This window comes from Microplitis mediator, chromosome 11 (genome assembly GCF_029852145.1).
Source record: "Microplitis mediator isolate UGA2020A chromosome 11, iyMicMedi2.1, whole genome shotgun sequence".
In the NCBI taxonomy this organism is placed as follows: domain Eukaryota; kingdom Metazoa; phylum Arthropoda; class Insecta; order Hymenoptera; family Braconidae; genus Microplitis; species Microplitis mediator.
Window position 1 is genome coordinate 887,384 of NC_079979.1, and position 15,474 is coordinate 902,857.

General features: G+C 32.5%; 1 protein-coding gene across 1 annotated transcript; it reads left to right on the forward strand.

Moving 5' to 3' along the window:
• Nucleotides 1-2,454: 2,454 nt before the first annotated feature.
• Nucleotides 2,455-10,642, forward strand: LOC130677610 (uncharacterized). The gene is made up of 6 exons (XM_057484454.1): nt 2,455-2,929; nt 3,005-3,248; nt 5,833-6,071; nt 6,134-6,366; nt 9,208-9,681; nt 10,223-10,642. The coding sequence occupies exons 1-6, from the start codon at nt 2,519-2,521 to the stop codon at nt 10,584-10,586; spliced, it is 1,965 nt and encodes a 654-aa protein (XP_057340437.1). The 5' UTR covers nt 2,455-2,518; the 3' UTR covers nt 10,587-10,642.
• Nucleotides 10,643-15,474: the final 4,832 nt, after the last annotated feature.

Here is a 15,474-nt window from a genome sequence, read left to right on the forward strand (position 1 = left end):
AAATGTCCAAAATGTGAATCAACACTAACAATCCAACATCGTTTAGTAGAATGTCCAAGTACCATAGACAGGATCATCAAGCTACTACCCTAGCAGACCTGATTTACCGTAAATTTACGGCAATTTTACCGTAAATATACCGTAGAATACCGTAAAATTCGAGTAGATTTACCGTAAATTACGGTAAACCCACAGTAAATTACGGTAAATTCACCGTAATTTACGGTAAATCGGCACTTTTCGGTGGATTACCGTAAATTGCGGTGGATTATCGTAAATTACGGCGGTAATACCGTAAATTTACCGTCGAATACGATAAATCTACCGTAAAAAATTCGGGTGGATTACCGAATTACCGGATTACCGTAATTTACGGTGGGTTTACCGTAATTTACCGTAATTTGGGTCCGTTAGAGTAACGGAAATAACAGAATGTTTAAATGACAAAAAAAACCAGATTACAGTTTTGAATCTGTTAAGAAACCTAAAATTGCTCAATAAGATCTAATTCTTAAATTATGTAAAATGTAACTCTTGTATATTACTGAAGTCGCTCATGACCTTTGATGTTTATGCGACTTTGAAATAAATAAAAAAATAAATTAATTAGAAACAAAGGTTGATATTATAAGCTTTATAGCTTTATACGTGCGGATCAACAATAACATCATTTATTTTCAAGTTAGAAAGATGTTTAAAATATCAGAAAATATGAAATTAAAAATATTCATTTAAAACGTCCCGATGAAAAAAGATTTTATACAATTGTATAGAATTATATATCAATTATATATGGACTATATATAATTATATATAGACTATATATAATTCGATAGAAAAAATGGCCCGATCCAATTGTATACCATTTGGATAGAAATTGTATGCAATTCTATACAAATTGCCCGTATGAAAAAAACATATACTCTCGATAATATATAAAAAAATATATGGTAAATAACTGAACATATATGGCGGCAAAATAAATAATATTGATTAATATATGATTTATCATATATAATAATTTATACGTTTAATATTATAATAATCCATATCATTTATAATATATGTAATTATATACATGTGATATTGTATCAAAAATTATATGTCCGCTTTATATATTAATTTATAACGTAAAATATATGTTTCATCTTATAAATTAATTTATAATTTCAATATTATTATAATCCATATAATTTATAATATATGTAATTATATGTAATTATATATGTATATTGTATACATTTGATATTACATCTCAAATTATATTCTCGTTTAATATATAAACTTATAATTTCAATATTATAATAATTTCGATATTATTATACATAAATAATTTAAAAAATACACTCATACCAAAAATTAAAGGAACAAAAAAATTTTAGAAATTTTAGTGATTTTTGCAAGACTGTAACTTCATGAAAAATAATCGTATCGAGATTAAAAAAAAAGCATTTTACAGCTCTTGAAATCTCTAGTTTTATATTTGTGCAAATATATATGAACATATATCTATATAAATATATATTTACATACATTTATACAAATATATGTGAACATATATTTATATAATTATATATTTACATGTATAAATATTATATGTCAGTCATATAACTAAATCATATATCTTATCATATAACTTAAAGTATAGTATAAAATATTATAAGCAATATTTATAAGTTAGCATGTAAAAAAAATATATTACCGATATATATGTTGCAAATTATAAAATCATATAATATTTCGGCAAAATTTTGTATATGGCTCCATATATGACTTCTTATAATTCCATATAATTTATCATATATTTTGAATTATACCGAAGCTCATATATTGCTTTTTCATACGGGTGTATACAATTCTATATAATTATATACAATTTTACATATTGCAATTATATAGAATTGTATATAATTATATAAACTTGTATACAATTTGTATAGAATTGTATACAATTTCTATATAGTTGTATACAATTGGATCGGGCCATTTTTTGTATATAATTTTATACAATTGTATAAAATCTTTATTCATCGGGACATGAGAACGACATAACCCTTTCCAGCTAGATCAACGTGAACAGCTGTTCGAAGCGACGTTGTCAGATCTACATTATGAAAAAAAATACTTGAGTCAAAAGTATTTATTTTTTATCGATATTAATCAAATTAATGAATTGATTAATCCGTTCGAAAATAATGATAAAAACAGTCTAAATTTGAATAATGAATTTATATAATGACATTTTCAATTTTTTTGTCATATTCAATATGTAAAAAATTTTTTTTACATATTCGTCTAGCGCTCAATTATAAGTTATCGTAAAGATAGTACAAGTAAACTAGTTTCTGTTTAACACGTATACGTTCATAAATAATCGCCATTGAAATGATAAAATTAATTGGTCAATTATTATTACCAAAGAAAAAAACCTTTAAAATGAAGGTGATATTCATAGAATCGGTCAGTTTGAATTGTGAATTATTGTTACTTTGCAGTAAAAATATTCAATAAAGACGACATGTATTTATTTGGTATTTTGGTTATTTGCTCATCAATTTCAATGCCAAAAGCGTTTGACTTGCATTCATTAGACTATATCGATGAAATAATATCATTCGTTACCGAGAGTTCTTCGGATGAAACATCCGGTCAACAATTGGATCAATTGAAAATTGATAATGAGAAAAATTATGCCAAGATAATTAATAAATATTTTACAGAAACTCCGCATTTGAATGTAACGGATGAAGATTATGAGGAACTAAAAGGACTGATTGGAAAAATTGATAAAGCTTGGGAACAATTTGGGACCAAAGACTTAACAGATCATGACAAAAATGAACTGAGCGATTTGCCTGAGACTCTTAGTCAGCTGTACGAAATTTATGTAGGGAATGATGGAGATAATTTTCCCACTCGCGTTGCTGAAGTATTTTTTCCGAAATAGTCAAATTCAAAATTTATTATTATGATTTTTTTTGTTCAATTATTGAATTGTTTACAGGATGAACGTCCAGAATTATGTGAAATGAAACGTTATGAACAATTTAGACTACGTAAATTACATCAAGCAGTTGTTCTATCTGAGCTCAGAGGATTTATTTTGAGTCTCAAGTCATCGGATGACGTTGATAAAACTACAGCACGCGCTATTTTACATTCAGAAGAATATATTTTAGCAACGCAAAGTGGGTTCAAAGAAACTACAGATTTGTTACGTCGCTGTGATCCACCTAAACATATTCGTGGTAAGCAAATATTGAAAAAAAATTTATTTATGACCCTAATGGATCAAAGTTATGGTAAATTACCGAAAGCTTCGCGAAATTATTGAAATCTATCGTTAATTGCGACAAGTACTTCAACTTACGGCAACTTATGGTATTCAGATCAATTTCGGCGCCATTTTGTAAAGTATTCTACGGCCATGCACCGCAAAAATCTGTATTTTACAAAATTATACTGAAAAATCCGGTAGTTTACGGTACTAATCCAAAATATTCGAGATTTTACAGCATTTTACAGCAATACTCTGCGGTATGATTCCATATAGGGGAAGGAGGGGCAAAAGGGGGTAGGGTAGGCAAAACGGGGTACCCCCAAAATTTGATAAAAAAAAATTTTATATTTTAAATGGTTTTTAAAGATTCCAAAATCACTTCTGTAAATATAATTAAGCGTTACTTTGAATTTTTTTTGATAAACTTTTTCAAAAATCAATTGTCAGTTGAAAAATATTAATGACGTTTGTTTTATGATAAAAACTATTAAAAATTTTTTTTCTTCTTTTGTATCCAATAAACATGTAAAATATAATTTTTCTTTATGTAAATTACTTAAAAAAAAAATCGGTCTGTCAGTTGACCCTGCGGGCCAGCCCCAAAACTTCCCGCTGTTTTCGAGCTCGTTGAGCTCGAAAACATTATTGTGAATACATTTTCGAGCTTTTCGAGCTCGCAAATACTATTGTATGCCATTGTTTTGTAAAAAACCATTTTTTAGCATTTCCTTCTCCCACGATATCTCGCGAACGAATTAACCGATTTTGATGTTCGAGGTGGCAATCGACGCGTATTATCAAGTTCTGAAGCTGATCAAATTTTGAAATTGATTTATTTAGCCGTTTTTGAGAAATTTCAAAAAAACCAAGGAAAAATTTTTTTTTGAATTCTTTCGTCAACGGTTTCTCTTGAACGAATGAACCGATTTTGATGGTTGAGGTGACATTCGACGCGGCTTATAGAGTTTTAGAGCTGATTAGATTTTGGAATCAATTCATCGAGCAAATTAAAAGTTATCCAAATAAAACATTTTCGAAAAAATTTTATTTTTGAAATATCTCTGAACGCACCCTACCGATTAAGTTCAAATTTTTACGGCTTCAAGACATTAACAAGCCGCGTCGAATGACACCTCAACGATCAAAATCGGTTCATCCGTTCAAGAGTTATGAATATTTACATACATACATACGTACGTACGAACGTACACACATACATACGGACATCATCGTGAAATTAGTCAGGATAGCTTCCTAGGACCTCGAAACGTCGACATCTGATGGAAATTCGATTTTCGTAAATCGGACCGAAACCAATAACTTCCCGAATTTTTGAAAATTTACAATTTTCTTAGCGGGAAGTTAAAAAAAAATTTTTGTTTTTTTTGAAACGCCCTAATATATATACATACAGACACTCGGACATCATACTGAAAATAGTCAGAATAGCTTCCTAGGACCTCAGAACGTCGACATCTGATGAAATTTCGATTTTCGCAAATCGGGGAGAAAACAATAACTTCCCAATTTTTCGAAAATCGTCGATTTTCTTAGCGGGAAGTTAAAAAAAGAAAAAAAAAATTCTTTTCAGAGTTTCAGCAAAATGTTCATAACTTTGTTCGAAATAGAATAAAAGTAAAGTGATCTGATGGTTGAGAGCCACAAAAAATAATAATCAGCTTAGGGGGACCGCCCTGCCCGGGAAAAAATGATCAGACCTGATCAGACATGAACAGGAATGAGTCTTTAGGCCTGATCAGACATGAAAAATGACCATGCCTGACCAGGCCTGATCAGACATGTTCAGGTCTGATCAGGTATGTTCATGTCTGTTCATGCCCATCCGGGTAAAAAAATTATATATAAAAAATGGCCCTATATAATTATATATAATTATGTATAACTATATTCAATTATACATGTATATAATTATTGCTATAAAAATAAAAAAAATAAAAAATTCGGGCGTATGCAGGATTTGAACCGTGGACCTTGCGCTCGAAAGTGTAACTCGCTACCCACTGACCTAAGAGATTTAGTTGAAAAGTAAGTTTCGTATGAACTTCAAGTAATAAAAATCTTATACGTGATAGATTCTTGGTCAACAAAATTTTAGATCTATGAGCAGACATGAACAGCCATGAACAGACATGAACATATATGACCAGGCATGAACAGGCATGGACAGGTATGATCAGGCCTGAGCGTATTTAACGCTTCAGACATGAACAGGCATGAACAGACATGACCAGGTATGGACAGGTATGATTAGGCATGAGCGTATTTAACGCTTCAGACATGACCAGGCATGAACAGGCATGGACAGGTATGAACAGGCATGATCAGGCCTGAGTGTATTCAACGCTTCAGACATGAACAGACATGAACAGGCATGGACAGGAATGATCAGGCCTAATCATACATGAACAGGCATGATCAGGTCTAATTTCAGGCCTGATCATACATGAACAGGCATGGTCAGGTCTGATCATTTTTTCCCAGGTGCCCCTCTTTTCCCCGGTCTCCTCTACTACTTGCAAAAATTTTTTCAGGAAAAACATTTTCGGAATTTTTGGGTCTATTTCAAGGGGTTATTGTCAATGATCAACACACAAGTGCAGGTGATGGTAGGTGTTCAACATCATGCGATGGTCTCGATTTTTCTCGTATCGATAAATGTTACGGTTATTATGATAGGTATGAAGAATACATAACACATTGTCATGAAAAGCGTTGCAATGGGATACTTTATGATTGTGCTCACATCGGGAGGACGTACGCCTGTGAACTGGTAATTTTAACTTTTACTTTTAGTTAACAATAGATCTAATAATCAGACGTATTAATTTACAGAATAAAAAGTCTGATAGACGGTTTCAGTGGGCAGAGCTTCTTGACTACAACAGGAAAATACTAGGCGAATCTGCGGATTCGTGTGAGGGAAAGAAAGTTGTCATAGACGAAATTACTAAATCGAGGGATACTTGTTATACTTGCTCGTGTACTTGCGCTGAACAAGATGGCAAGTCTACTGCTATTAGGACAATTAGTTTGATACCACAATATGCAGACATTGAAAATAATATGTAAATAATTTCAACATGTCTTATATAGCAATTTGCCCAAATCTGGTCACCAGCACACTAGTTGTCCATTTCTTTATATAGGGGAGGGTGGGGCAGAGCGGCCCCCCTGAAATTTTGACCAAAAAAAAAATTTTTTTTTTTTCGATTAATTACTATAAATCCGATATGTTTGCGCATTTTTACCCCTACGCATGACATTTGGGGCAAAATGGACAAGCCCAAAATTTTGAAAAAGTGATTTTTTCATATTTTTATCGTCAAATTAAAAAAAAATTATTATAATTCCACATTTCTAGCCCTACGCATAACACCTGGGGCAAAATGGACCAGCCGAAACTTCCGAAAAAATTATTTTTTCATATTTTTCGGCCGTTTCTTTATGTAAGAGGCAAATTTGGTCACTAAAAATTTATAAAAATTAAATTTTTTTTTTTAGTTGATAAATTTTTGAAATAAAGTAAAATTATAGAATTGATTTTTTTTTTATTAAATAACAATTAGTAATTAAGGTAATCGAGAGTAAACGATTTTTTACGCTTTAAAAAATTTTTTTCGAGTAATATAAAACCAAAAATAGTTGTCAAGAGAAAGAAATACATTCTTAATGATGAAAACAATTAAAAAAAAAAAAACGAAAAAAAAAATTTTTTTTATCACTTTTCGAAGGGGGGCCGCTCTGCCCCACAAAAGAAAAAAAAAATTTTCAGAATTTTGGCAAAATGTCCATAAATTTGTTCGAAATAGGACAAAAGTAAAGTGATCTTATGGTTGAAAGCCACAAAAAATAATAATTGGCTTAGGGGGGCCGCTCTGCCCCACCCTCCCCTAATTATGGATATTATTGCAGACTAGAGTGTCTCAAAAAATCGACTCTTTTTTTTTCTTGAAGAACATTGAAAAATCGGCAGAGTATCTCTAGACAAAGACCCTGTTAAAATATGAGACCTTAATATTAATATTTAAAACTGGCGATTCACGATTTTCTATTTTCCATTTAAATAACATGGGAAAAAAAAAATTTTAATTTTGGAATTTTATACCTCGGCGATGGCTTATTAAACAGATAAGTTCAGGATATATTTTTGTAGGGAATTGAACGCTCTACAAAAAAAGTCTCTTATCATTTTTTGATAAATCCATCTGTTCAAAAGTTATTGGAACTCGAAGTTAAGTTAGAGTAAATTTCGAGATCTTTTTACTTTTCCGGCGAAACTCTCGGACTTATCATAAAATGTCATGAGATCTTTTTTGTAGACAATTTTATTTCCTACAAATTATCATTGATAAATTTTTTTCGAATTTCGCATTGTTCTCTAGTTATTTTTATTTTAATGTCAAGTTCTTAAAATCGATCAGAACACTACTTTTTTAGGAGCTTGGCATTAAAATGGAAATAACTAGAAAAAAATGCAGAATTTGAAAAAAAATTTATCAATGATAATTTGTAGGAAACAAAATTGTCTATAAAAAAGATCTCATAACATTTTATGATAAGTCCGAAAGTTTCGCCGGAAAAGTAAAAAGATCTCGAAATTTACTCTAACTTGACTTCGAGCTCCAATAACTTTTGAACAGATGGATTTATCAAAAAATGATAAGAGACTTTTTTTGTAGAGCGTTCAATTCCCTACAAAATTATATCCTGAACTTATCTGTTCAATAAGCCATCGCCGAGGTATAAAATTCCAAAATTAAAATTTTTTTTTTCCCATGTTATTTAAAAGGAAAATAGAAAATCGTGAATCGCCAGCTTTAAATATTAATATTAAGGTCTCATATTTTAACAGGGTCTTTGTCTAGAGATACTCTGTCGATTTTTCAATGTTCTTCAAGAAAAAAAAAGAGTTGATTTTTTGAGACACTCTATTGCAGACACTACGATTAAGTTATAGATTCCAAGTCCTCCCTTTTAAAAAAAATCTGGGTGACGGTATCTTGTCTGCGAATCTTGCATTAATGTCTTGTGACAAATTAATAGATATATAAAGAAATGGACAACTAGGGGTCCTTCGCAAGATACTTTCGTTAGAATAGTACAAGACTGCTACAAAATTGTCTTGTGTGCATATTGAGCAAGTCTATGTTTTATCTATCGAAAGATTATTGTGATTAGTGCCTTGATTAGCAGCTTGTCATAGAAAATGTTTCGTGCCCTAGCGGATCCGAATTACGGTAAATACAGTGATTTACCGTCATTTACCGTAATTTACGGTGCCTAGCAGAATTACCGTAAATTGCGGTAATTTACCGTAAATTGCCGTAATTTACCGTAATTTTACGGTGCCTAGCAGAATTACCGTAAATTACGGTAATCTACGGTAAATTACGGTAATATACGGTAAATTACGGTAATATACGGTAAATTGCCGTAATTTACGGTAATTCTGCTAGGCGCCGTAAATTACGGTAAATTACCGTAATTTACGGCAATTCCGATAGTCGCCGTAAAATTACGGTAAATTACCGCAATTTACGGTAAATTACCGCAATTTATGGTAAATTACCACAATTTATGGTAAATTACCGTAATTTATGGTAAATTACCGTAATTTATGGTAAATTACCGTAATTTATGGTAAATTACCGTAACTTATGGTAATTCTGCTAGGTGCCGTCAAATTACGGTAAATTACGGCAATTTACCGTAATTTGCCGTAGATTGCCGTAATTTGCCGTAGATTACCGTAATTTACGGTAAATTACCGTCATTTACGGTAATTCTGCTAGGCACCGTAAATTACAGTAAATCTCTGTATTTACTGTAATTCGGATCCGCTAGGGTGGGTTTCGGATTTATCATAATTGAATTTTTTTTAAACATGTTTTTATGTTTCACACTAGGGTAGTTACTGGAGTAAGTTTCGTGGAAAAAAATGAAGTATTCCATATTCAAATTGAGCAAAGTAAATTAGGACCTTATGGTGAAATAGTACCAGGGACATCAACGTGGAAAAAATTACCCCGATTTTCTTATAATTCAGAGGACAGTGGCGGCTTTGTCATAAAGAATAATAATAAAAAAATTAAAAAAATATTAGTCAATGAGGAAGATTTTAAATTTATTACCCATGATAGCAGAACAATAAATATCGATCAATTAAAAACACCAAAGGGTGAAATAATTGTTGAAGTTACTTTTGCTTATAATAAACGAGCAGAAGCTGTTGAATTAGAAATTCTTTCTTGGCCGTTTGATTACAAAACTGGTAAACTAGAAGATCCCATTGATTTGGATGACGAGGATGCTGATTTCGATATAGAATGGATAAATTGGCAAAATACACCAAGACGTTCAAGTGAATACGATAGAAAGAGGTAACATCAAATTACGGTAAATCGGTACTTTACGGTGGATTACCGTAAATAACGGCGGGTATACCGTAAATTTACCGTCGAATACGATAAATCTACCGTAAAAAAATTCGGGTGGATTATCGTATTACCGTAATTTACGGTGGATTACTGTATTTCCGTATTTTACGGTAAATCCACCGTAAATTACGGAAAATCCACCGTAATTTACGGTAAATCGGTACTTTACGGTGGATTACCGTAAATTACGGCGGGTATACCGTAAATTTACCGCCGAATACGATAAATCTACCGTAAAAAAATTCGGGTGGATTACCGAATTACCGTAATTTACGGTGAATTACCGTGTTTCCGTATTTTACGGTAATTCCACCGTAAATTACGGAAAATCCACCGTAATTTACGGTAAATCGGTATTTTACGGTGGATTACCGTAATTTAAGGTGGGTTCACCGTAATTTACCGTAATTTGGGTCCGTTAGGGAGGGATTGTACACTAGCTCCTATTGTAAAAAATTATAATTTACATTTTTGCTAATTACAGACGTCTTTTAAGTTTGTTGAAATTGGATGATCCCGTAAAAGCAACAAGTGAAAATGTGCAATATTCATATCCCAATGAAGCACTTAAAATACGAGCTACTGGTTATGGATTAGACATGGCCCAACACACTATTCCTTATATTGATTTACAGCCGGTAGCATTATCAGATCTAAAAGCACCGCTCAGTGGATTGGAATTTATTTACCGAAGAAAGAAAGGTTATGGAGGTTTTTTGGGTTTTAAAATACGTGGGTACGATTTTTATGATTTTTTCGGTAGTGAAATGTCACAAGATGATTTAGACAAATATAAAAATGATTTCGATGAAAATATTGTTATTGATATACCAACTAAATCCGATTAATTATATAATAATTATATTTTTCTTTGACTATATATTAGTTTATAATCATTTCAACTTTGTTTATTATTATTATAATTAATTTCAATAAATTCATAAACAAAATTCTGTAATAATTTTTGGTTGAATATAAATCAATTGTTTCGAAAAAATATGAAGTTTATTTCAATGCATTTCTTGCTGAACCCCAAAACTTCCCGCTGTTTTCAAGCTCGGGGAGCTTCAAAATATCACTACCCTAACGGACCCAAATTACGGTAAATTACGGTAAACCCACCGTAAATTACGGTAATCCACCGTAAAATACCGATTTACCGTAATTTACGGTGGTTTTCCCGTAATTTACGGTGGATTTTCCGTAATTTACGGTGGATTTACTGTAAAATACGGAAATACGGTAATCCACCGTAAATTACGGTAATTCGGTAATCCACCCGAATTTTTTTACGGTAGATTTATCGTATTTGACGGTAAATTTACGGTATACCCGCCGTAATTTACGGTAATCCACCGTAAAGTACCGATTTACCGCAAATTACGGTGGATTTACCGCAATTTACGGTGGGTTTACCGTAATTTACAGTAAATCTACTCGAATTTTACGGTATTCTACGGTAGATTTACGGTAAAAATACCGTGAATTTACGGTAACTCAGGTCTGCTAGGGTATGAATATATTTTCAAGCTCAAAAATGCTATTACATGCAAGTATTTTTTTGTGAGCTTTTCAAGCTCTAACAAGTTACGTTTTATACTAGAGTTTAAAAAGTTAAGAATTGAAAATCACTAATGAAGAAGCGGCTTTTAAATTTTTATTTTCGATTATGTTCTCTGAAGTACATGTATTGAGGCAGAAATCAATTTCAGTGATCAAAATCAATATTTGAATCAGTTTTGACTTCGGTCAGAGCAATAATACACTAGTGGAAAAAATTAAAGGATCAAAAAAAAATTCTAAATTTTTAGGCGATTTTCAACAGGCTCTAACTTTGAGAGAAATGGTCGTACAAGAAAAAAAAAAAAGGAAATTGTAACTCCAAGTGTCTACTTTTTGGATTAGGACTTAAAAATTTTTCAGCGTCAGCAGTTTTTGAGTAATCTTAGAAAAACCAGCGACAAAAAAATTTTCAAATTTTTTTAATTTTTTTTTTTTGGTCTCCGGGCGTGGAAAAAATTATTTTTGCTTAACCACTATGAGGATCGGATACCTTATCGATCGAAAACCATATTTTCAACATTTTTTGATTCCATTAAAATTATCAAGGCTATCAAATTATTTGAAGAAATGGCCAAAACATCAAGTTTAAGCTCATAAATTAAAGCTTATTAGACAAGCTTTCAAATACTTTTTACGGAAATTATCTATGAGTTTTAGTTTTAAAGTTATATGAACTTGAAAGTGGATAAAATTTTTTTTTTTTGAAAAATCGTGGGAATTTGAAACAGCTATATCTTCTAAACTAATCGAACGATTTAGTCTATCTTCGAACTTAACCGTGGTAATCGCCCATAGAATAAGTGTAAAAAAAAATTTGGAAAATCCAAAAGTGCACGCCTCGAAAGCTCATGTTATGTTTTTTTTTTAAAAGTTAAATTTCGAATAAAATTGAACATCCCGCTCTTTTCCCATAGAAATTTCCATGGTAAATATACGGTAATAAAAGTGAAAAAAAAAAAATTTGCAAAATCCAAAAGTGCGCGACTCATAATGCTCATTTATTATGAAATAATAAAATAATCATAAAAAAATGGCGGGAAGCACGAATAAATTTAAAATATAAAAAATTTTCTTTCCTTAAATATTTTTTTTTTTTTTTTTTAAAATTATATTAGTATTTTTTATATAATTATGAAAGAACCTACTCAAAATATCTCGATTAATAACAAAAGCAAAAAAAATATATGTAAATAAAAAAAAATTGAACTGAAACAATTCAGGCTTACCAATTAGCAAAAAAAAAAAACAGCTACACTAGGATGGTAATTCGCAAGCGCCCCTGGTGGGATAAATGTTCGTATAATGTATAGGTATAGATATATCGGCATCCATGTTAATTTGACATCGATATATATAGATATAGTTATACAGCCTTTTTATTCTTTTATTAATTGTCATTAAACGACACTGAATTACCTAGCCAGTAGCAATAGGGGATCTACAAATCTTTTAAAGAATTAAAAAAAAAAAAATTTGATTCAATTACTGCATTTTTTCGTAAGTTATTGTGTCTACGGGTTTCATACTTGACGGACAGGAAATTTTTTTAGACTATTTTGATGTTTTTTCCTTTTTTATTGAACTAAATAAATTTTTGAAAAGTATGGAACTAATCTCCATTAAATTATCTTCAAAATAGTATGCAACATATCTCAATTCCGTAAACTAACAAGGGTATAATAATTGAAATAGTTGCCGAAGTGAGGCGAATTAAATTTTTCGATCATAAAGCACATCTCAGATGCTTCGCATCATGAGTCGTGCAATAGCTAATTTTCGAAAAAAAATCAGAATCAAAAGATGGAGTGAAACGGCAAGACCTGAATTATTTCTATCTTCCGAGGCATTTTGATTGATTCTGACGAATCTAGGGACTGCTCAGCTAAACTACTTTCCTGATCGTGTTCCTCGGGAAATTTCCTATGGGAAACTAGAGTCGAATAGCTAATTTTCGAAAAAAATCAGAATCAAAAGACGAAGTGAAACGGCAAGACCTGAATTATTTCTATCTTCCGGGGCATTTTGATTGATTCTGACGAATCTAGCGACTGCTCAGCTAAAGTAGTTTCACGATCGTGTTCCTCGGGAAATTTCCGATGGGAAACTAGAGTCGAATAGCTAATTTTCGAAAAAAATCAGAATCAAAAGACGAAGTGAAACGGCAAGACCTGAATTATTTCTATCTTCCGGGGCATTTTGATTGATTCTGACGAATCTAGGGACTGCTCAGCTAAACTACTTTCCTGATCGTGTTCCTCGGGAAATTTCCGATGGGAAACTAGAGTCGAATAGCTAATTTTGGAAAAAAATCAGAATCAAAAGACGAAGTGAAACGGCAAGACCTGAATTATTTCTATCTTCCGGGGCATTTTGATTGATTCTGACGAATCTAGCGACTGCTCAGCTAAAGTAGTTTCACGATCGTGTTCCTCGGGAAATTTCCGATGGGAAACTAGAGTCGAATAGCTAATTTTCGAAAAAAATCAGAATCAAAAGACGAAGTGAAACGGCAAGACCTGAATTATTTCTATCTTCCGGGGCATTTTGATTGATTCTGACGAATCTAGCGACTGCTCAGCTAAACTACTTTCCTGATCGTGTTCCTCGGGAAATTTCCGATGGGAAACTAGAGTCGAATAGCTAATTTTCGAAAAAAATCAGAATCAAAAGACGAAGTGAAACGGCAAGACCTGAATTATTTCTATCTTCCGGGGCATTTTGATTGATTCTGACGAATCTAGCGACTGCTCAGCTAAACTACTTTCCTGATCGTGTTCCTCGGGAAATTTCCGATGGGAAACTAGAGTCGAATAGCTAATTTTCGAAAAAAATCAGAATCAAAAGACGAAGTGAAACGGCAAGACCTGAATTATTTCTATCTTCCGGGGCATTTTGATTGATTCTGACGAATCTAGCGACTGCTCAGCTAAACTACTTTCCTGATCGTGTTCCTCGGGAAATTTCCGATGGGAAACTAGAGTCGAATAGCTAATTTTCGAAAAAAATCAGAATCAAAAGACGAAGTGAAACGGCAAGACCTGAATTATTTCTATCTTCCGGGGCATTTTGATTGATTCTGACGAATCTAGGGACTGCTCAGCTAAACTACTTTCCTGATCGTGTTCCTCGGGAAATTTCCGATGGGAAACTAGAGTCGAATAGCTAATTTTGGAAAAAAATCAGAATCAAAAGACGAAGTGAAACGGCAAGACCTGAATTATTTCTATCTTCCGGGGCATTTTGATTGATTCTGACGAATCTAGCGACTGCTCAGCTAAAGTAGTTTCACGATCGTGTTCCTCGGGAAATTTCCGATGGGAAACTAGAGTCGAATAGCTAATTTTCGAAAAAAATCAGAATCAAAAGACGAAGTGAAACGGCAAGACCTGAATTATTTCTATCTTCCGGGGCATTTTGATTGATTCTGACGAATCTAGCGACTGCTCAGCTAAACTACTTTCCTGATCGTGTTCCTCGGGAAATTTCCGATGGGAAACTAGAGTCGAATAGCTAATTTTCGAAAAAAATCAGAATCAAAAGACGAAGTGAAACGGCAAGACCTGAATTATTTCTATCTTCCGGGGCATTTTGATTGATTCTGACGAATCTAGCGACTGCTCAGCTAAACTACTTTCCTGATCGTGTTCCTCGGGAAATTTCCGATGGGAAACTAGAGTCGAATAGCTAATTTTCGAAAAAAATCAGAATCAAAAGACGAAGTGAAACGGCAAGACCTGAATTATTTCTATCTTCCGGGGCATTTTGATTGATTCTGACGAATCTAGCGACTGCTCAGCTAAACTACTTTCCTGATCGTGTTCCTCGGGAAATTTCCGATGGGAAACTAGAGTCGAATAGCTAATTTTCGAAAAAAATCAGAATCAAAAGACGAAGTGAAACGGCAAGACCTGAATTATTTCTATCTTCCGGGGCATTTTGATTGATTCTGACGAATCTAGCGACTGCTCAGCTAAACTACTTTCCTGATCGTGTTCCTCGGGAAATTTCCGATGAGAAACTAGTGTCAAATAGCTAATTTTCGAAAAAAATCAGAATCAAAAGACGAAGTGATACGGCAAGACCTGAATTATTTCTATCTTCCGGGGCATTTTGATTGATTCTGACGAATCTAGGGACTGCTCAGCTAAACTACTTTCCTGATCGTGTTCCTCG

Excerpts from the sequence above, each read along its gene's own strand:
- LOC130677610 (XM_057484454.1), top strand. The coding sequence starts at position 2,519 with ATGTATTTATTTGGTATTTTGGTTATTTGCTCATCAATTTCAATGCCA. Across the intron at positions 3,249-5,832 it reads TCCACCTAAACATATTCGTG|GAAAAACATTTTCGGAATTT; the intron begins GTAAGCAAATAT and ends AAATTTTTTCAG. Across the intron at positions 6,072-6,133 it reads GGACGTACGCCTGTGAACTG|AATAAAAAGTCTGATAGACG; the intron begins GTAATTTTAACT and ends ATTAATTTACAG.